Genomic DNA, 24,013 nt, shown 5'->3' on the forward strand with positions numbered 1-24,013 from the left:
TGGCTTTATAGGTAATATTTTCACGTACACAATTTAGCAAAATCAGACAATGTTGTATCTAATATATACCACAATATAAACTTATCATTATTGAATTGTTATAAATAAATATCACATTTGCAACTCAAGTGTTCAAAAAATGCTGGGAAATCACTTCATGTAGCCCTACAAGAGTGATTACTGATAAACTGTCTGAAAAAAAAGAAAGTCACGTTATAGAGAAGAAAAAAATCACCCACTGACTAACAACCACTAATAAAGTTGATAAAATGAGTGGAAAAAACACCCTAGCAACTGCATACCAACTGCCTAGCAACTTCCAAAGCATCTTACTCGTGACTTTTGCACAGGCAAGCATCACTCATATTTTTGGAAAAGTAGTCAAAATCATGTTAATTAATATTTATAATAGTTTTCGTTTAAATAAATATTTCATAAATATTTCCCCCCAACCAAGCTACATTCAGTGTTTTTAATGTTACCTGAAAATAAACCTAAATTAAAAAAACGTTTTTGGTCATTGAAATAAAGAAGAAAAAATAATAATAATTAAATTAGAAATCTTGTCTTGACAACTAACTGAAGTAAGTTTAAAGTACTAAAATTACTAAAAATATATTTAGAGCAAAATTTGACATTAAAATGAAACCTGAAAATAAATATAAAGACTAATTCAAAATTATTCAAAATATTAATACATGCTATAATAGTATATAAACATAGTATATAAATCAATTAATAAATACTATAATAGTGTATACATTATACTAAATTATCTCTGGTCACATCTGCAAAAATATTGCTTCAGAAGCAAATAAAGTTATTTTGATGCAAGATTAAGGTAACAAACTTTTTTCTTCAGAATAACATGCACTATAAGACACTATATTGTGCACAATAAGACCAGGAACAATGAATAAGTAAATAGAGATAATTTTGCTTTCATATGGTCTTCAAGTTAACTTGATCTTACACTCAATTATACATTACTGTATACCCATTCGATTACATATAAGATTTGCCAGAAGTATTTCTGTGTGTGTGTGTGTGTGGGATGCTGGTCTGACCATTGACGTTCCAGATGTTGAGGAGTTTGTTCTGGAAGGCAGCCAGTAGAGTTCCCTCTGCGCTCCACGATACGGCGGACAGCAGATGAGATCCCATTGAACCATCTGAGCTCTGAGCGTCCTCACTGCAGAGACCACACACACAAACACAGACCTGTCAGTGCCCAAAACATTCATTTGCATCCATCTCCCATCAGACCTATGAAACATTTGGATTTCTCCCTTTCCCAATCAAAGAGATGAAAAACAAGCAGTCTCACCTGACGCTGCAGGTGTGTGTGTGCTGTAGTTCTGCTGTGTTTGGCGTTATGGCCCACAGTCGAACGGTCCCATCCTGTGCACCGGTGGCTAACAGCCCTTGTTCTGCATTCCAGCTGCAGCTGCTCACCTACAAACACAACAGCCAATCAGAAACAAGTCAAGACATTTGGTAATGCCTTGGAGAAACTTATTGGCCAGGTTGATTAATTTAGCCATTTTGAGAAATTATTAGCTTAGTTTTATACATACATGCATGGCAAAAATGACAAAAGCACATAGCAAAATGAAAACTGAAAACACATACTAAATTATAGAATAGAATAGAATATCTAACTTAATGTATATATGCTGATTTCCACTTCAGTGGAAACCATGATACTTTCTTCAGGAGTCTTTGATGAAGAGAAAGTTACAAAGAGCAGATTTTAAATTAGACAAATCTTTTGAACCATTATAAACGTCTTTACTGTCACTTTTGATCAATTTAATGCATCCTTGCTGGGAAAAAAAAAATAAAAAATGAATAAATTATATATATATAATTTTTTTTATCCTACAGAAATCATAAATAATTGTTGAACAAAAAGTATATATTAAATACATAATTTTATTTAAATATTGTAAATATTGGTTAGGCATTTTACAATTGTGTCTATTAGCAGCTGTGTACCAATGAATTAACTAGTTGCAAGACATCTAGTATGTTTCTTTAAGTGTTTCTACTGTATCAACATGCTCTTTACCCTGTTCTGATGTCCTTCCAGCTTCTTGATGGGACACTTGTGCAGATCTCCAGCCATGTCGCTGTATGTCTGGGGTCTGGCGGTGTTGTCTTTCTCAGAGACTGCCAGGGCCTGGACCAGCTGTTGTGCCGCCCATTGTCGGTGTCTGCTGGTCAGCCTGGCCGACAGGGCACAGGCAGCGAGCGCATTAGCCAGCTCCAGCGGTCCGACCCGCAGCCCCGCTTGAGAGAGTGGGGGACCTGCGGGTGGAGGGCTTCCGCCTTCTGTCCAAAGACATGTGGAGTTAATTAGGATACATTAATTCCAAATCATTAATTGCCATTTAAAAATTATATATGGGTACCTAAGTGAGTCACTAGAATTAAAATCAGCAGGGTTCCCAAAACTTTTGACCACTGTTCATGACTTTTCCATAAGATTTCCAGTCATTCATGATTACTGGTTATTTAATTATTTGCTTGTTTGTTTGTTTATTATTTTTGTAGACTGCATTCTCAAGGAATAACTTCTAACCAATGACATATTTTAGAGATAAGCATAACTAGAAAATATTTACATTCACTACAGACCTTTCCTTATGATTTCAGATTTTTCTATGACTTTTCCAGACCTGGTAATCATATATAAAATTCCCTCTGATACTTCAATAAACTGTTTAAGCAAAAAAAATAACATTTTGATACTTACAGGATTTCCATGACAGTGAGATTTATGAAAAGTCAATAAAAACAAAAAATAAATTCCTAAGACTTCCATGATAGTGAGATAGTGAGTTTTTTATTTAATTTTTATATTTTACTATAAATATTGTAATGTGACCATTAACTGAAAAGGAACCATGAATTTACGAATGTCTTGTTAAAAGATTGTAATTATTGTTAAAATAAATATTAACTTTAAATGTAATAAAAATGTCAAATTAAAATAAATCAAAAAATGAAAATATCCTTGCAGGATTTACATGACAGTGGGATTTATAAAAATTTCACATATACATACATACATACATACATACATACATACATATATATATATATATATATATATACACACACAATTAAATAATAAAATGTAAACAAATAATTTGAAAAAATATTAATATATTATTAAATAATAAAATGTAAACACTTAAATAATTTTAAAATTATTAAAATAAATTGTATTAATATTTCATATTTTACTATACATATTTTATTTGTTTACCTGCATGTCATGTGACCATTAACTGGCAATAAAAAAAAAAATAAATAAAAAAAATTTGCGTTGCTCAGTTTTTGAAATATTAACTTAAAATGTCAGGAGGTACTTCAATTCAATATTTCAGGTCCAAGGGGTTTTGGAAGACAACAAAGTTTGGAAATCGCTGCTCTAAAATAAACAAAATGTTTCTGAAACATTTAAAACAGATGTACTTTTTTTAGTCTAGAAAATATATATATTTTTTTGTTACCCTTTGATTCACTGGATTCACTTCTTTCCACATTATAACGGTATCGGACACCTTTTTCTGTCAGGAGAGACACTAGACTCTGTGTGACCAGGAAGGTGGGCGGGGTTAGTTCTCTTGGCTCCTGTGACGCCCCCTTGAGGACGGAGCTTTGCCTCACCCTCTGCTGCGGATCGGTGATAGCGCTGATGTTCATCCCTGTAGCTGCTGCCATGAGATCCTGAGAGGAAGGACATGCAGGTGAGACAGCATGATTAGGCAGAATACAGGATGATTAAACGAGCTGAAAGTAGAGGATGATAAAGAGCGTAGCAAGGATAATGAGGTGAGAAACATTAACGGAGGAGACAAGAAAGATGGATGGGAAGGAGGAGAGAGAGAGAGAGAGAGAGAGAGTGCGTACCTGAGTGCAGATGTCCACTAACTCTCTGTAGGCAGCAGGACTGTGGGACACTAAACTGCCGATAGCTGAGCTGAGGAAGGACAAGAAGGCGGAGCCTGTGCGATCGCTCACAAAGCCACGCCCCACTCCCTGCTGGTCCACGCTTGTGTGGACACGCCCCCCCGCTGCCAGACACATCAGCCGCACCAGGATACGGATGTCAGCCAGACCAAGAGCCTCCAGACCACTGGACTGATTACACACCGAACTACTGAAACACACAGTGACAGACAAAGTTTTGAAGAGACATATCATATTGCACAGCAACAATGTGTATATACATATACACAAACATATATGAAACCTAAAAACATTGCAATGTAACAAAAGTAATGACAGATTACTACTTCTGTATTACGTACATCTGACACAGATTATTGAAGAAAAAAAAAAAATAATAATAATTAAGGGCTCTTCATAAAGATTTTGAATAGACAAGTTAGTCAAATAAATTGAAGGGAATTTCAAGGGAAGAGTAACACATTTGTGATTAATGAGTATGATGTTGATGAGTGAATGATGGAACTCTGCAAGGCTCAGAGTCCGAGCAGGTCAGACAGACATTGATGGAGCCTTCGCAGTATGAAATGTCAGATTCGATGTGAAGGAGATCACAGAGCAGATGATATATTTTGTGCCGAGGGAAGTCAGGAATGAGTGGTTGTTACCTGGTGGAGGTCTGTGAGAGAGCTCTCATCACCATACTGTAGGCCAGCAGGATCTGAGCGGTGGAGGTGACTCTCCTTAGAGCCAACAGTCTCTCCTGGGGCTCCCGCAGGGATGCTGCCTGCTCCCCGAGACTCAGAGGAACCGAGAAGCTCTTCAGCTCGGTGCTGACAACACCTACACACAGAAACAAATGACAACCTGCTCTAATTTACTGAGATTTTAGAAAGCTCTTGTAGGAAATATGAAACTAAATGAGAACATTACCTTTGTAAAGCAGGTTGTTGTTGCCGCTGACCGAGCCACTGACGAGAGATCCGAGTGGGTCGTGTTCAGTGAAGGGGATTGGGTCGGGCACGGGCTTCTTCTCACTCAGACCCAAAGGTCTCAGAAGAATCCCAAAGTCCTCCAAACCTGTAAGCCGGTCTGAGTCCGAGTCTTCCTGGTTACCTAGATCCCACTCATCTAATACAGACACATTTAAATCATTACGCATTTATTTAATAAACTGCACAGTGTTTGTTATTTAAAAGTTTGCACAAATACCTTCCGATGTACCATCTAATTGACCAATTAGATCAGACACCAAACCTCTTGCCCTGAAAAAACAACATCTGGGTTGTTATACAGCAAAAGTCAATGGCTACAACATGTTCATTGTTTCCTCATCTTCACCTGTCCTGTTTGGAGCTCATAACCCCCAGGTTGGAGGACAGGTACTTTTCCCTGCATGCAGTGCACAGGAGGTAGTATGGGCTGCCCGATCCGCATTCGCCTCCGAACCAGCCGTCCACGTAGGTGCCGTTGCTGCGGTAACCACGGCGACCGGCGCTCTGACCACAGCCTGGGTGGTGACGCTTCATGTGGTTGTTGAACTGCAGGGTGAGAGTGTTACACAGCTCACACTCCACCATCTCATTGGGCTCTGGGTGCTCTTCTCTTCCCTGAGACAAAAAGAGACGCGTGTTCACTCAACACTGAGATACAGCGAGAGAGAAAAGAAAAACACATTCATAAATGGACAAATAATATTAAAAGAAAAACAGACAGATAGAATAATAAAACAAACAAAAGAATTCACACAGAACGATAAAATAAATTATAAATAGGATGGAAAAAATGATAGACGACTGAATAATATGATAGATAGAACAATAGATACAACCCCAATTCCCAAAATGTTGTAAAATGCAATAAAAATAAAGAATCTGTGATTTGTTAATTCTCTTTAACCTTAATTTAATTGACAAAAGTACAAAGAAAAGACAGTGAAAAGGTTTTCACTGACCAACCGAATTGTATTTTGTAAGCATAAACAAATTTTGATTTTGATGGCTGCAACACACTCCAAAAATGTTGGGACACAGGCATGTTTACCACTGTGTCATATCAACTTTTCTTTTAATTACAATGTTTAATTGTTTGAGAATTTGAGGATATCGTTAAAGTTTTGCATGCAAAATTTGTATCCAATCTTGCTTGATACAAGATTTCAGCTGCTCATCAGTCTGTAGTCGTTATTGTCTAATTCTCATTTTCATGATGGGCCACACATTTTCAATAGGAGACAGATCTGCTGGCCAGTCAGTCACATTCACTCTGTGTCCACAAAAGTACGCTGTTGTAGCACATGCAGAACGAGACCTGCTATTGTCTTGATCTAATAACCATGGATTTCCCATGAAAGACGTCATCATGATGGCAGTTGTATGATGCTGTACAATTCCAATATATGCCTCCATGTCAATGGTACCGTCGCACATATTCCAGTCACCCATGCCGTTTGCTCTGCTGCACCCCCATACCATGACAGACGCTTGCTTTCGCATCTGTCACTGATGAAAGTCTGGATGGTCCCTTTGGTCTTTGGGACTGAGAACTCTACATCCATTTTTCCCAGAAACAAGTTGAAACGTGGACTCATCTGACAACAGCACACATTTCCACTGTCTTTTTGACTATCTGAGATTATCTCTGGCCCAGAGAACCCTGCGGCATCACTGCATAGAATTGATGTATAGTTTTATCCTAGAATAACAGAGATTCAAGTTGCATTTATTGATGCAGCGGCAGTCTGTGGTAAATAACAGCGGTTTTCTGAAGTACTCCTGAGCCCATGTGGCTATATTTAACACCGCAGCATGACGGTTTCTTATGCAATGCCATCTGAGGACTCAAAAGTCATGTGCATTCACCTAAGGTTTCCTGCCTTGCCCTACACAGACTGAGATTTCTCTGGATTCTCGGAATCTTTTCACAATATTATGTACGGTATTTGGTGAAAGACCTAAATTCTTTGCGATTTTGCATTGAGAAATGTGATTTTTGTTTTATTTGACACTTGTCTCATAAAATTTGGCACAAAGTGGCTTTGCTGGCAAAGACTGAGATACTCCTTTAATACCCAAACATGATCCCCTCACCTATTACTAATTCACCGGCTTATTGTGGACTGTTTCAAAACAGTTTATTTGGGATATTCTATAACCTTTTCACTATTATTTTGCCTCTGTCCCAACTTTTTTGAAGTGTGTTCCAGCCATTAACATCAAAATGTGTTCATATTTACAAAATGCATTTAAGCTGGTCAGTGAAAACATTGGAAATCTTTTTGGTAACACTTTATTTTATGGTGTCCTTGTTACACATTTTACATGTACTTAGTATAGTAATAACAAGAAATTATGCATAATTACATGCAACTAACCCTAAACCAAACCCTCATTCTAACCCTAACCATATAGTAGGTACATGTAGTTACTTAATATTACTCAGTACTTAAATGTATATATACACTGTAACAAGGACACTCTAAAATAAAGTGTAACCAACTTTTCTTTGTACTTTTGTCAATTAAATAAAAGTTACAGGTTCTTGATTTCACTGCATTTTACAAAACGTCCCAACTTTTTTGGAATTGGGGTTGTAGATAGAAGGAATGATAGAATGATAGAAAAACAGAATAAATGACAGAACGATAAATAGAAGGAATGACAGAATTATAGATAGAACAACATAATTAAAGGCAGACAGAATGAGAGAATGTGAATGAGAGAACGATAGATAGGATAGATAGAACGATAGAACAACAGATAGACTGTAAACAGACATACAACAGAACGATATATATAACAAACGAAAGAACTATAGGTAGAAAGAATGGTAGATAAAACGATAGATAGGAAAAAACAACAGATAAAACAAACGATAGACAGACAGAAAGACAGACAGTGTCGCCAATACCTCTACCATCCACAGCGTGTCTCTCTCAGAGGTGATGAACTCTGGGGTGAGCAGCTCCTCATACGGTTCTTCCTGGTACGGATCATCCATGTAGCCCAGCTCTGAGTCGTCTTCAGCAGCAAAGGGGTGCGTTTCAGCCCGCTCTGGCCACTCTGCCACTCCCACATCCTGTCTGTACAGCGATGGGACAGGACTGGGCGACGGGGAGTCTGAAACAAACCAGACAGATGAGCAAACTCATCCTTGCTGAATTAAAAAAAAAATTTTTTAAAGACACCAAACTTTTGAATGTTACTGTATGCGACTCTGACCTGCTCTCCTGACTCGGAATCTTTTCACAATATTATGTACGGTATTTGGTGAAAGACCTAAATTCTTTGCGATTTTGCATTGAGAAATGTGATTTTTGTTTTATTTGACACTTGTCTCATAAAATTTGGCACAAAGTGGCTTTGCTGGCAAAGACTGAGATACTCCTTTAATACCCAAACATGATCCCCTCACCTATTACTAATTCACCGGCTTATTGTGGACTGTTTCAAAACAGTTTATTTGGGATATTCTATAACCTTTTCACTATTATTTTGCCTCTGTCCCAACTTTTTTGAAGTGTGTTCCAGCCATTAACATCAAAATGTGTTCATATTTACAAAATGCATTTAAGCTGGTCAGTGAAAACATTGGAAATCTTTTTGGTAACACTTTATTTTATGGTGTCCTTGTTACACATTTTACATGTACTTAGTATAGTAATAACAAGAAATTATGCATAATTACATGCAACTAACCCTAAACCAAACCCTCATTCTAACCCTAACCATATAGTAGGTACATGTAGTTACTTAATATTACTCAGTACTTAAATGTATATATACACTGTAACAAGGACACTCTAAAATAAAGTGTAACCAACTTTTCTTTGTACTTTTGTCAATTAAATAAAAGTTACAGGTTCTTGATTTCACTGCATTTTACAAAACGTCCCAACTTTTTTGGAATTGGGGTTGTAGATAGAAGGAATGATAGAATGATAGAAAAACAGAATAAATGACAGAACGATAAATAGAAGGAATGACAGAATTATAGATAGAACAACATAATTAAAGGCAGACAGAATGAGAGAATGTGAATGAGAGAACGATATATAGGATAGATAGAACGATAGAACAACAGATAAACTGTAAACAGACATACAACAGAACAATATATATAACAAACGAAAGAACTATAGGTAGAAAGAATGGTAGATAAAACGATAGATAGGAAAAAACAACAGATAAAACAAACGATAGACAGACAGAAAGACAGACAGTGTCGCCAATACCTCTACCATCCACAGCGTGTCTCTCTCAGAGGTGATGAACTCTGGGGTGAGCAGCTCCTCATACGGTTCTTCCTGGTACGGATCATCCATGTAGCCCAGCTCTGAGTCGTCTTCAGCAGCAAAGGGGTGCGTTTCAGCCCGCTCTGGCCACTCTGCCACTCCCACATCCTGTCTGTACAGCGATGGGACAGGACTGGGCGACGGGGAGTCTGAAACAAACCAGACAGATGAGCAAACTCATCCTTGCTGAATTAAAAAAAATTTTTTTTAAAGACACCAAACTTTTGAATGTTACTGTATGCGACTCTGACCTGCTCTCCTGAAGGAAGTTCTCTGACTTACTCCGGACCGCTGCCTCCGCGCAGGTGGAGGTCTGTTCCTGGTGAGGTGAACATCTAAGAAGTTCTCTCTCTCCACCAAGTCCAAGCCTGCCAACAGACTGGAAAGCACATCGGGAATACACACAATGAATAATTGGAAATGAGCCCATGTGGTGTGCTCTGTTTATACCACAGTGTTTGGCAAATTTAGTAGGTCGGTGTGATCTTGCAAACATGACATTTGTATACTGTGCTACTATACATACTGTAAACTAGAAATAGAAAGAGTAGTATGGTACCAAAAGCAGACACCGAAGCCAAGTGTTGGTCAGGACTTAATATGCTGGATTAATATGCAAGAGATCAGCTATCACTGGTTAGGATGTAGAGAATGTGTGAATTCACCTCTCGTTGGGTTCTCTGCTCTCTTGTAGGGTCAGAGGAGCTGGAGACTCAGGGCACTGGACCGTCTCTGGCCCTTCAGATGAGGGCGTATCAGTGGCGCCCCCTGCAAACGAGCCCTCTCCTGCCTGCTGCTCCTCTGTGATGGGATGTTCCAGCATCCAGCTCGCCAACACCTCGATGGTGCGTGAGTCCACCTCTCCAGTGACCCCTGAGTGAGGTCACAAAGAGGTCAGGGAGAATACTCAAAAAAATGTTTAGACACACTTGACTGAATGAATGTTTCTCGTGATCTTAAAAACTATTTGGTCTGAAGGTATATAATTAATACTTGAAATTTGTCAAATATAAACTTTCTTTTGAAATATTTCATTTTATTTTAAAAACGAACATAATGGAAGCAGACTTGTTGGACTAGAAATCTATGGAAGCTTGTTTCTACCATGGGATAATAATTGCAACATTTTATTATACAATTCAGACTTTTTTCCTCACAATTCTGTTTATATCTCACAATTACGAGAAAAAAAAAAAATGAAATTTGAGATAAAACGTCACAATTTTGTTTCTGTGGCAGAAACAAAAAACAGAATATAAAAGTCAGAATTCTGAATTTATATCTCTCTGATCAGTACTGATAGATAAAACTAAATAATTGACTTATTTTAAAAGTTGGCTTTGCTAACAAAAAATAAAAAATATATAATTAAATTTTTGTGTAAATATGCAATAAAAATAATTATTACAAATACATACAAAATATTTATATAAATAAGCTGAATTTTGTTGAACTGTGAACAGAGTCTGTTCCTGGTGAGGTGAACATCTAAGAAGTTCTCTCTCTCCACCAAGTCCAAGCCTGCCAACAGACTGGAAAGCACATCGGGAATACACACAATGAATAATTGGAAATGAGCCCATGTGGTGTGCTCTGTTTATACCACAGTGTTTGGCAAATTTAGTAGGTCGGTGTGATCTTGCAAACATTACATTTGTATACTGTGCTACTATACATACTGTAAACTAGAAATAGAAAGAGTAGTATGGTACCAAAAGCACACACCGAAGCCAAGTGTTGGTCAGGACTTAATATGCTGGATTAATATGCAAGAGATCAGCTATCACTGGTTAGGATGTAGAGAATGTGTGAATTCACCTCTCGTTGGGTTCTCTGCTCTCTTGTAGGGTCAGAGGAGCTGGAGACTCAGGGCACTGGACCGTCTCTGGCCCTTCAGATGAGGGCGTATCAGTGGCGCCCCCTGCAAACGAGCCCTCTCCTGCCTGCTGCTCCTCTGTGATGGGATGTTCCAGCATCCAGCTCGCCAACACCTCGATGGTGCGTGAGTCCACCTCTCCAGTGACCCCTGAGTGAGGTCACAAAGAGGTCAGGGAGAATACTCAAAAAAATGTTTAGACACACTTGACTGAATGAATGTTTCTCGTGATCTTAAAAACTATTTGGTCTGAAGGTATATGATTAATACTTGAAATTTGTCAAATATAAACTTTCTTTTGAAATATTTCATTTTATTTTAAAAACGAACATAATGGAAGCAGACTTGTTGGACTAGAAATCTATGGAAGCTTGTTTCTACCATGGGATAATAATTGCAACATTTTATTATACAATTCAGACTTTTTTCCTCACAATTCTGTTTATATCTCACAATTACGAGAAAAAAAAAATATGAAATTTGAGATAAAACGTCACAATTTTGTTTCTGTGGCAGAAACAAAAAACAGAATATAAAAGTCAGAATTCTGAATTTATATCTCTCTGATCAGTACTGATAGATAAAACTAAATAATTGACTTATTTTAAAAGTTGGCTTTGCTAACAAAAAATAAAAAATATATAATTAAATTTTTGTGTAAATATGCAATAAAAATAATTATTACAAATACATACAAAATATTTATATAAATAAGCTGAATTTTGTTGAACTGTGAACAGAGCATTCATAACACAAAATAAGACTTCATGCAGTGCTCCACTAATATTTCCCATGATTCAGCTGAGTGTTTCAGTGGAGAAGAACAATGAGGAGTGAATTGAAGCAGGATCTCATAGGGAAGTGTAATGAGTGTATCTACTGCAATAACAGCATCATCAGCAATCAACAGTAAATAATTAGAGACTAAAAGAAAAAAAATAATCAAAAGTACAAAACTCAACATAATTATCCATCTCTTCTAGTTGTGAATAACTGCACTGCAGTCACTGGTTTCTTAAAGGGGTCCTATTATGCTTTTTCACTTTTTCAACTTTAGTTAGTCTGTAATGTTGCTGTTTGAGCATAAAAAAGATATCTGTGAAGTTACAAAGCTCAAAGTCCAATTCAAAAGGAGATATTTTATTTAACAGAAATCACTTTTCAAAAACTACAACGAACGACTCGTTTGGACTACAGCGCATATTTTGCGGGATTTGTGACATCACAAATATCGACGAATGGGACGAGACCTGGTTGAGCTGCACTAGAGAAAGCAACGATTGTTATCACTATGTCAGAGACACGCTAGCTTTCCCAAGGCAGACAAACTTAGAGTAGTTACAATCATCCGGGTTTAAATCACGCTCAAATTGATTTGATTTTGACGCAATATTTACACTGAAGCTCACAGACGGCTATGGTAAGGGGCGTGACATTTCCCAACCCGGCGCCGAGTGCTGCCAATCACAACACACACTGGCCCAGCTAACCAATCACAGCACACACTGGCCCAGCTAACCAATCACAGCACACACTGGCCCAGCTAACCAATCACAGCACACACTGGCCCAGCTAACCAATCACAGCACACACTGGCCCAGCTAACCAATCACAGCACACACTGGCCCAGCTAACCAATCACAGCACATTTCGTATTTCAGAAGGCGGGCCTTCATTTGATACAGGAACTATTCGAGCCGTTCATGCCAGACTGGGGAGAGAGGTGTTGTAATAATGTAAAATATGTGAAAAATGTGTTTTTCGAACAACCTAGTATGAGAGCCTATTCTAGTACACCCCCAAAACAAAATCAAGACTTTGTAAAAGGGCACAATAGGACCCCTTTAATCTTTGAAAATTCCATATAACATTGTAACATGATCGTCTCCTTTAGCAGGTAAGAATGAGTCTGGCTAGATGTTGCAAGCACTCGCTGGTACCTGCTGCCTCCATGGCCCTGTAGATGTGTCTCATTGAGAAGCCCATTTCAAGCAAGCGCACTGGGACAAACATTTGGGGCTGTTCTGAAGGACAGAAATTAAAATATTCAGTGATGCATCAAAACGTATCTGGACTGGGCTGACTGATGCAGTCAGTCAGGTGAATATGATTTTTTTTTAATGATTTATTTAGACAATATCTGCATTCAAAAAATAAAGCACTGTGCTAGAGAAGGCAAGGGAACTTATTGGTCAACAAAATGACACATGGACTACAAATTCCATTACTTATTTATTTTTTTACACTTAATAAAGTTCAATATCTGAGGCCACTTTGAAAATCAGGATTTTAAAAAAAATTTACATTAAATAGTTTCATATAAAATGTAATATAATATAATTACAAATATTCAGAAAATGATAAATAAATGAGGGTAATATTTCTAAGTCACTAATCAAATTTGTGTTATTAAAAAACAAACTAAGACATTCTGAAATTTTACTTTAATTATATTAATTTTTATATATTAATTTTAAGTATTTTTCAATTTACCTTTCACACAGACTGATACACTGATAATATAATTCAATATATTAAGTGTAATATAAAAATATAATAAAAAAATTATAATTTAAAAGCAATATTTTTCAGTAATAGAGTTTTAGACCCCAGTGCATAAAAAATATAAATATATGTATAAAAGAAATTGGTAATTTATTGTGAGATTCAAGGTGCCATTCAATAGGGTGTAAAGATGCACAAAAAATGTTTGCAATCGGTAAGTACAATATGTAACAAACCAAAAAATCTTTCCAAAGCAAGACTCAAGTGTAAAACATGCACAGGCATCAGGTTTAAGTTAAAGGGTTACATTTCTCAAGCTCTCCCACCTGGTGCTACATAAACCAGTCTTGACATAAGTTTCTAAAAACAAATTAAATAAATCGCTGGAACATCATCCGCTGACCAGATGAACTGTGTCCATGGATGCCACATGCAGGACATCTACTTACTACGCCCTTGTATTCCACAGTTTGTCTGGACGTCTTACCCACGGGGGTCCTGGTCTGTCCGCAGGGCTCCAGGAAGCTGGTCTGTTGCTCAGTGAAGCCCTCACAGGACGCTGAGCTCGTCAGGCTGAGCCCGGGGGGCAGAACCGGACTGTGGACGAGACCTGCCAATGTGGGAAAACGCGCCAGCACCATCCGCCTAGAGGAGCCCAGCCACACACACATGCACACACAGACACAGGAGAACCGCTAGCACCTGCTCTAGAGCAAACCTTCAGCTTGAGCATGTGTTATGTTGAGGTGTAAATCACCCTTGTGTCATTAAGCCATGCTCAGACACTTGAAGTTAAGAGGAGCATGTGTTTATAAGGTTATAACACACACAGTCACGGATTTATACACACACACTCACCTGTATTCTCACTCACACTCTCAGTAACCTGTGTGTGAGTGTGTGTCTCAGTTGATGGCGATCTGGAGTGTGAACATCCAGACATAGAACATCCAGACATCCAGTCAGAGAGTTTACCGTGTGTGTGTGTGTGTGTGTGTGTTTGAGACAGTCTGAAACACTGTCTCATATCCCTTTCTTTCAAATTGACATTAAATGGCACAGTTATTTAAAAAACCATACACGTATTACGTGCCAGAACAATTACCTTTCAGATGTTACATAAAGTTCATCAAAAAATTGCCATTACTTTAAAGTACTTTATAATTACTTCACTAATTCATAGGTTCCTTTATTATACACTTTTTACATTTTAATAATTGGGCTTGGATGAAAAAGAAACTCACTGTAGCAGGTTGATGGGCAGAAAAGGGTTAAAGTTCTCCAGGCCGTCAGCCTGCAGGGCGGTGAGGAGCGAGGCTGTGAGGTCATTGGTGGAGGGTGAAGCTGATTGGCCGAAGATGGCGGTGCCTTCAGAGCCGTTGCTGTAAAGCGACACTGAACTGGAGGACTTGGACACGGGCTGAGAGGACGGGTGCCCTCCTGAATCTATGTACACAGACACAAATCAACAAGTAGTCAAATTAATTAATATACAAAAAACAAATATTAAAATTAAAAATCTATATTATTATTAGTAGTAGTAGTAGTAGTAGTTATTACACAGACTTTTGCCTTTCTAAGCTATATGAAATATTACTACTACTATTAAATTATTATATTACATTTACTCAATTAAATTACTAAATATTTTAATTAGTAAGTAAATAAAAAATATACTAATGATGATGATTTTTGTATATTTTGTGTCTTATTTTTACAGACTTTAGCCTTTTTATTATTTTATTAAATTATTATATTCAAATGATAAAAAGTAGAAATTAGTAGTTAGTAATTAGTTAGTAATAAGCAAATTATATTTATAAATAATAATAAACAAATAAAGACTAGTAATAATAATTTATTATTATTAGCTATTTTTCCAGACTGTTGCCTTTCTAAGCTATATGAAATACTAATACTTCTATTAATAATAACAAACTACATAATTGTATTAAAATTATTAAACTATGAATTTAAATAAAGTAATTAAAAATTAAACAATAGTAATAATAAAACATTTAATGATAATGATTATTATTATTGTATATTTTGTGTATTATTTTTACCAACCTTTGCCTTTCTTTTTATTACATTTAATTACTATATTAAAATTATTAAATGATACTAAATTATAAATACATAATTAAAAAAAATCTGTAGTGATATTAATCATTATTTTTTATTATTGTTTGCTACTTTTACAGACTTTTGCCTATTAGCTATTTTTTACTTTTGCCTTTTTGCCTATTAATAACAATCATAATACATTAAATAATTTTATTAAAATTGTTAAATTATATTAATAATAAAAAATAAATAAATAAACAGCAGTAATATTTATAATGATAAATTAATTAAATTAGTATATTATTAAATTACATTATTGAATCATTATAAACAAATAAATAAACATTCTATGTATTATTATTATTATTAATACTACTACTACATGTCAAGTTAAAAAGTTTAAAGGGGTCATGAACTGAGAAATCAAATTTCCCTTGATCTTTTGACATATAAGAGGTCAATGTACTATTAAAGGGGTCATATGATGCGATTTCAAGTTTTGCTTTCTCTTTCTTTACATTTCCGACGAGTGCTTGCATTGTTCGGCCAATCACAATGCACTGGGTCAGCTGGCCAATCAGAGCAGACTGTGCTTGTCGGAAGGAGGGACTCAAGTTGTAAAAAATACTCCTTGAATTGCCTTCCTTGTGATCCTAACATATCTAGATCGGACACAGGCGCTGTTGTGTCATGTTGCGAATCAATTTCTCTTTCTGGTCAGAAGTGGCGTGAATGCTTTTATTGCAGAAATAGAGCAGGATATCAGTTTACTGTCGGATAGTCGCGTTTTGCCGCTCGTGTCCGGTGTAAACACGGGGTAAAATTAGCAAAGCACTCCAGACTGCATCAGTGAAACACTGTTTGTTTGTTTGTTTGTTTGCTTTACTTTGCTATGGATTCATCAACAAGACAGTATGATGCAGGCTTTTCAGAGAGACTGAAAGTAAACGATGATGCAGCGCTGAGTCTGACTAGAGTGGATCCAACAGTAATGTCACAACACATACGTGTTTTTACCACCATTACATTGTCTGTTCCAGACCGTTTGATATATACTGTGTGTTGTTTTCAGAGTACGTCACAGCAACGTCTATCTGTTATTTTAACAAGCGAAACTGTTATCCAATCACAGCAGTGGGTGTTTACTTACGACTCTTGAACGTGCCCCACCTATACAAACAGATCGTTCTGCAGAGAGGCTCAAAAACAGGATAGAAAATAGTCTATTACTTCTAAATCATTAGTTTTTCTGATGTAGTCACACAAACATTATAAGTGAACCTCAGAGAACATTATACAATAATAAAAAATGCAGTTTATGACCCCTTTAATTATTATTATTCAACAGTAAAGGCAGTAAACAATTGAATAAACCATGTTGTTGCAAAAGCTCCAGACCTTTGCGTTCTTTGCTTCCATCCTCATGCAGTCTGCTCAACACTCCTTTAAAGATGATGATCTGGGCCCTCTCGAGGTCTGATAAAGCCATGGCTTGTTTGATCGGACAGGGTCTGACGGCCCACTTCACCATGCTGCGCACCACAAACTGCAACACAGAGCGCAGCTCGGCATTCTCCTCCCCTCCAGCAGAGGCCCTCGCTGGGTCGGGGCTACTTACATTGACCACTGCATCTGATTTGGGAACCAGGAGAAAATCAGTGAACTTCCCGCAGCTCAGAATGACAGCCAGAGATTTTAGCGCCCCCAAGAGGAGGTAGGAAATGCGGACTGCACGTAGTTCCAAAGCAAAAAAGTCCACCCTGGGTTGTGGTGCGAGAATTGGTGCGCAGGGGGCGGCAGCAGGCTCCTCGTTTGACTGTACAAGGGGTCTGAACGTGTCATCTTGGTTCTCATGTCTCCTCTCTTCCACTTTATTTCTGTCTTCATCCACCGGACAGCTCATTCCCTCTTCGTCCATCATAATACGTGCAATGTCCTCATCCAAACGTCTCTCCAGCTCGCTACGTGGGCCGCCCTCTGAGCTGATCCGATTCCGTGGCAATCCAGATGTTTCGGATGATCCGGAAGGAGGCTCCTGCTCTTCCAAGATGCCAGTCATCAGGATGAGGTCGAACAACACGGATGGCTTGAGGCCACAGCAGCGGGACATGTCCAGCTGGGGGACATCGCACGGCTCCAGGGAGGAGAGAGGCGTGTCGCTGGGTGACCAAGAATTCAGGAAGCTTTGGGTTAGTGGGACCACAGCAGGTCACAAGCAGTATGAAGATGAGGAGAGGAGTGAGACGGAAGGGGCAAGACAGAAATAAAAGAGTGGAAAGGCAAAGGATACCATGATTAGAAAAAAATGAAGGGGACAAAAGACAATACAAGAAAAGGGAAGTGAAGAAATCGAAACGGAAAAACGAGGCATGCAACTGGCAAAAAGAACAGGACAGGTATAACATACAAAATATACAAAAATTACAATGGCATCTGAACATAGAAACTAATGACAGTGCTGAAATACATTAAGTCATAAGGTACTACAATATTTTACTCTAAAACAAAAAATGAGGAACCTCCTTACTAAAATATATATACTGTACATAAATATGTATTCATACATTTATAATGTGTGAGAAAAACATATTAAGTGTCATATTACAACGGTATCACATTTTTATCAAATTAAATGCTTTTATATGGCCACTGCACTGAAGCAAAACTAAATCAATGCAATATTAATGAGACAATATTTACTTCCAACCACTAATAAAATATTGTTAGATGTAGAAGTCTTGCATATAAAAAAACATTAAAAAATAATATATATAATAAATCTGATGTATATATATATATATATATATATTAGGGATGGGCATTCCAAGCAAAAATAATATTCGAAATTGCTAGGTATTATTCGATTATCACGCACAAACACCCCATAAACAGAGAGAGAGGGAGAGAGAGACGGGATTCACGCTTTCAATCTGTATGACAAACTGTTTAATTCAGAATGATCGTAACGCGCCGAAACATTAATATAATAAACATAACTGAATGACGGTACTTTATAACATAACAGTCCGTTGATTAGCATAAATCAACTGCTCATAAGGCTAGGACATATCCATTTAAAAAAACTGAATCCCTAAAGGGAATAGATATGAGATGGGAGGAAAAATATACTTCAATATCTTCTGTCGCAATTATATCGTTGGGTAATTATACTGTATGTAAACTGCGGGCATCAAAGAGTCGTTATTAATATGCCGGGAATTGAAATATCAACCCGCGCTTGTTTTTTACTTTCACTTTCGAGATTCGCGATCACATACGGAGCAGCACTCGACAGTATTACCACACATTTTACAAGATTAGATGTTTGTCAGTGGTGCTCAGGATCTGCAAATCATTCGCCATCATCCTCTCAGTCATCTCTCCTTACTCTGTTTATGTGGAAAGTGAAATGTTATGTACTGTAATGTAACAGGCTAACGTTAGCAAGCGGTTAACCATGTTCCTTTAGTGGCTCCGTAGAACACGTTATTTGTTTTCTGCGCCTTTCTGAATACGGATTCAGCCACACCTCTAGCCCAGTCGGGAGTGTTTGTGGTCCACACAGAGCTCTTATTTGACATCGTCCCAAATTACTGTAGCCATTATATGCCACGCAAGTCTACAGTGTGCGCGTGAGACAGTGTGTTCTTTTGTTGTCTTTGACAGATTTTAGGTGCATTACTGGCAGCGCCACATGAACGCGTCACCACCGCATCAGCAGGGAAAACATGGGAACATTTTTTAAAGACAATAATCGCACAACATATTTGATATTCTAGAATTAAATCAACTAATCGAATATTCGAAAATCGTGACCCATCCCTAATATATATATATATATATATATATATAAAATCTTACTATTTAAAACTAGAGATGTAAATGTTTACATTATAATAATAAATGTAATAAATTATAATAAAGTTATTAATAAATTATTAAAATAATACAATGAAATACTGTACAAGTTTCAAATTTTAACAGCCAAATAATATCAAATTCAGTAAATGCATTAAAAATTTGTGTTAAATATATTTTATTCATATCTTAAACTAACATGTGAACTTAATGTTGTCAACGACATATAAAATACATTTTGAAGTTTTTTTTCTCTTAGGTTTTTGTTTTGCAGACCCTCAAACACCCCAGTTTGAACCCTTTGCTCTAAGACATTAGAAACATTGAGCGTTTTTACTATGAACTGCATGACAACATTTAAAATGAAATAGGTGGAATTTTATCATTTTATTTTCAACCATTTTATTTCATTAGTTTATTTTATTTTAAGCATCTTATTTTCAATCATTGTTTTCCTTATTTTATAATAAAATGGAAATTAAAATATTAAATGCAATCATTTTAATCTTGCATTTATTTGACTGTCCGTAAGAGTACTGTATAGTGTATATGTGCATTTGTGTACTTACCTCACTGTAAAATCGGTCTCCTCCCACTGAAGCTTAGCCAGGGGGCTTCCCTCTTTCAAGACCCCGAGCAGGGTCGCCCGTCGACCACTGTGTTTGTGCAGGCAGGTCCCTCCAGCACGGAGACCGCTGTCCACCCCTCCAATGAGGGCCATGACAGGCCAGACTTCAGTGCACAGCATACTGAGCTGGCCGTCAGAGAGCCCCGCTGGGCCAGAGAGGTGGTCTGTCGACGTCCCGACATCTACCCAAGCAGAGCCCCTCTCTCTGTTCACCCCACATTTCTCATCGAACTCCTTACTAGCATGACCTGCTGGCAGAGGACAAAATACATTAACCTTTAAAACACAGTTGGCAAACTGACCTACAACAAAAGGCCTTTTCTAAAAAATAAGTAAAGGGAAAAATTCAAAATTGTATACACTCCTGCAAACAAGACAAGTAATCAACATTTTAAGTCCAGAAAAATATGTTTTAAAAGTTTAAAATGTATTTAGAATATATTTAAACGCATTTCGATTTTTTTCAGTATTTTAAATACCTAGTTTATTTCAAGCTTTTATCTATTGTAGCATTTCTATAACACAGTAAAGCTAACAGACAAGGTCTAAAACATTTTCAAACTGATTAATTGCAATGATGCCACCCAAATATATAGACTAATATATAGACTATATATAATATGTGTAATTTTAAGTAAACAAATAAACTGTTTTAGCAGACAAGTTAACTGACCTATCTTGCCTTGTCCCTCCCTCATGAGAGGGTTGATGAGCTGTAGTCTGTTCAGCATGTGCTGGTTGATATGTTGAACCCATTCATTGTTCATGTACAGTTGTCTCAGCAGCTGAATGGTGGACTCCAGCAGAACCGTGGCCCTTGGGCTGCACAAGGGCTCCCCTGGGAGAAGATCGCTAGGCATGCCACGCATCTGCAGGTCACACAGCGCCACCTAACAGCCAATCGAAGAACAGGAAGTTTTTGAAAGTTGAATTATAATACATTATGTAATTGTATAAATTCAATACAATAGACCCAATGGTGTAGAGCTTTAAGAGGCTGACCTTTTCTCCTGGGTTGCTGCTGTAGAAAAGAACACAGGGGTAGAGCTCTGTGGCATCCACTCCTTCAAACGCTAGTTTGGGCTCCTACACACGCATAAAAACAACACAAACAACTCATTTTTTCAGTTTAACCCATATATTTCTATTTTAGGTTCATTACTGTTTTTACATTATTTTATTGTTAGAAAATTATTTTCAATGCGAATGCAGCTTAACTTGCACTTAGCATAATATATTTTTAAAGTTTGTTTGGGAATGCATTTCACATTGTCACACACACAAAAAAAAACTTATACAAAAAAAATTGTAAAGGTGCATAACTTCACAATAATCATAATACTTCAAAGTTAAACAGAATATTCAGCAAGAAATAATGTACAACATGTACTAATCTGTTGGGATTATATTGAGTATTATTTTTCTTAGTATTAACATAAAAATATCGAAATTTTTCCAACCAACGCAAAAACATTTTCCTTCAAAATTGTGTGCACATTTATTAAAATGTCTATTCAAATTATCAAACTCTTTTCATTTTCTTTTCATTCCAACTTTAAATGTTCTACTAGCTCATAAATCAATCAATTCTTTATTTCACAATAATCATAATCAATATGTTATGTTAAACACAGAAGCTCGAGTCAAAAGAACACCACGTTAAAAGCACTATCGGAGCTGAAAACCATGTGACAGCTTCAGTATCTGGTTCAAAAGGAAATTCCAGAGTGGTTTTCCTTACTCTAATATATTATGTTTTTTATTTCCAATAACATAATTTTTCTATTTTAAAATAGATCACAGATTTAACTTATGAATTAATATATCATTGAATTTGTGTTGTTGTAAAATAGTAATCACTTTGCCAATGTAAAAATATTTTTTTAAATAAACAATCATTTGCAGAACCAAAGGTGAAACCAGCGAATGTAACAGGAAAAGAGTTCAATCTAAGGTCATAAACACACACTGACCCTGTTGTTTTTGGCAAAGGAAATTGTTCTAGCTTCCATATCTAGGATGCAGGTGATGGTGTCGCCCTGGGTGAAGGAGGGCAGAGCTCGGCCTAGCTCTCCTCCATGATACAGGCTACCGCTGTAGGCCCGGTACAGCCACATGTCTGTGGTGGTGCGATGGTTGTAGTCCCGGATGGGCCATCGGGACACTCCGATACATGTCCCTTCATTTCCCCTGTTCTCCTTAGTAATATAAAACTAAGATATGGAGACAAAAAAACATTAGAATGCAGACCCTGTAAAAGACCAGGGATACCAGTGACTGTATTTTGTATCATTACCTTCCAGATGAAGCATCCAGACGTGATGGCGGTGGTGGCCAAACCGTACCCTTTTCCTCCCGATCCATGAGAGAGTACATTCCCGCTCTCCAGAGAACAACAGATCAGTTTATGTGGGTCAAAAGAGAAATCACCAATAGGAATACATTCATCTTCACTTCCACTGTCCTGAAAGACACATAAGCACACATAAAACATGCATCTAAAATGCATAGACAAATAAGATTGGGTAAAATTTGCACAATGGACAGACAGAGATGAGTTTAAATACCCTATTTGAGTTCTCTGATGTTCTCTCTTTTTCTAAGTTTTTCCTCAGGGCCAGAGGTTCTTCCCACATGTATGTGGACAAAAGGCTAAATAATTGATCGACAATCTGAAATAAAACAAAAATTACATGGTAAACGCTTATTAAGTCAGAATCAATCAACCATCAATCATTTAGTGTCAGGTGAACAGCATTAAAAAGAAAAAAAAAAACACTTATTTTCTCACTTGTTTCATGACAACTGGGTCTGAACAGGCAGGAAGAAGAGCTTCCAGAATATGGAAGGCCAGCAGCTTCGTCCGCAGGTTGTGAAAGCGTGAATTTCCAGAGCTGCATTTGTATGATATAATTGTCATCAGTGGATCAATCCAATTGACAAATGCTGAGACTCTTTTGGCGACTCTTAGTGACAAAATGCGTCTTAGGAAGACTAGAAAGTCAGCGAGCTGGGACTCCACAACCCTGCTGCTACGAACTACATCTGCACCTAAAATAAAACAAAAAAAGTATAATATAAAATAATTCAGAATAGAATAGAATTCATAATATAACAGTAAACAGTAAAAAAAAAAAAACAACAAAAAAAACTAACATTTTGAAATATTACTACTATTTGAATTTATTTTAAAATGTCATTAATTCCTGTAATGACAACGCTGAATTTTCATCAGCCATTACTCTAGACTTCCATGTCACATGATCCTTCAGAAATGATTCTAATATTCAAAAGTTTGAACAGTAGTGTACATGTATACAGGGCTCGATAATAAGGACTACCTAAAGGCCTGGGGCCAGCATGAAAGACGCTCAGTACAGTTGACAGATTTGTCACTGGCCCAATCGGGCCACTGCTGCGTCTTCACGAAAGTTTATCATTTGCATGTGTTTTGAGAGGGTGGACAGGAGGATCTGATGATTGACAGTGTCAAAAGCAGCAGACAGATCCAGCAGAATATGAACTGATGATTTGGAATCAGCTTTTGCAATCCGCAAGGCTTCTGTGACTGACAGTAGCGCAGTCTCAGTTGAATGGCCACTCCTGAAACCTGACTGGTTAGCATCCAGTTTGTTGTTCTGTGAATGTTGTTATGTGTTTCGCTATGAACAGAAGGAGAGAGACAGGTCTGTAGCTATCTGTAAGTGAAGGAAGAAAGGTTTTTTGAGCAGTGGGGTTACCTGAGCCTGCTTGAATAAAGTGGGGAAAGTGCCTGTGAGGAGAGATGTGTGAGTGCTGGTAAAAGTGTAGGAGAGATTGCTTGGAG

At 37.2% G+C, this 24,013-nt stretch overlaps 1 protein-coding gene across 1 annotated transcript in view; it reads right to left on the reverse strand.

Annotated features, from left to right (window-relative positions):
* The window catches only part of LOC107584638 (probable E3 ubiquitin-protein ligase HERC1), a 70,657-nt gene that overhangs the window by 18,902 nt on the left and 27,742 nt on the right, over positions 1-24,013 (reverse strand). Inside the window, exons 32-57 of the mRNA XM_016271348.1 lie at positions 22,979-23,238; positions 22,755-22,859; positions 22,484-22,651; positions 22,161-22,400; positions 21,190-21,273; positions 20,861-21,077; positions 20,129-20,438; positions 17,100-17,884; positions 14,879-15,080; positions 14,122-14,279; positions 13,070-13,153; positions 11,072-11,279; positions 10,715-10,785; positions 9,919-10,126; positions 9,505-9,632; positions 9,157-9,402; positions 7,870-8,078; positions 5,302-5,570; positions 5,173-5,225; positions 4,894-5,091; positions 4,629-4,803; positions 3,922-4,171; positions 3,522-3,738; positions 2,072-2,334; positions 1,328-1,455; positions 1,068-1,192 (exon numbers count right to left, since the gene is read on the reverse strand). Of these exons, the coding sequence (XP_016126834.1) occupies positions 1,068-1,192; positions 1,328-1,455; positions 2,072-2,334; positions 3,522-3,738; positions 3,922-4,171; positions 4,629-4,803; positions 4,894-5,091; positions 5,173-5,225; positions 5,302-5,570; positions 7,870-8,078; positions 9,157-9,402; positions 9,505-9,632; positions 9,919-10,126; positions 10,715-10,785; positions 11,072-11,279; positions 13,070-13,153; positions 14,122-14,279; positions 14,879-15,080; positions 17,100-17,884; positions 20,129-20,438; positions 20,861-21,077; positions 21,190-21,273; positions 22,161-22,400; positions 22,484-22,651; positions 22,755-22,859; positions 22,979-23,238 (5,361 nt within the window). The remainder of the gene's footprint in view (positions 1-1,067; positions 1,193-1,327; positions 1,456-2,071; positions 2,335-3,521; positions 3,739-3,921; positions 4,172-4,628; positions 4,804-4,893; positions 5,092-5,172; positions 5,226-5,301; positions 5,571-7,869; positions 8,079-9,156; positions 9,403-9,504; positions 9,633-9,918; positions 10,127-10,714; positions 10,786-11,071; positions 11,280-13,069; positions 13,154-14,121; positions 14,280-14,878; positions 15,081-17,099; positions 17,885-20,128; positions 20,439-20,860; positions 21,078-21,189; positions 21,274-22,160; positions 22,401-22,483; positions 22,652-22,754; positions 22,860-22,978; positions 23,239-24,013) is intronic.

Source organism: Sinocyclocheilus grahami, unplaced genomic scaffold (genome assembly GCF_001515645.1).
Source record: "Sinocyclocheilus grahami isolate Dianchi unplaced genomic scaffold, SAMN03320097.WGS_v1.1 scaffold61.1, whole genome shotgun sequence".
Lineage (NCBI taxonomy): Eukaryota > Metazoa > Chordata > Actinopteri > Cypriniformes > Cyprinidae > Sinocyclocheilus > Sinocyclocheilus grahami.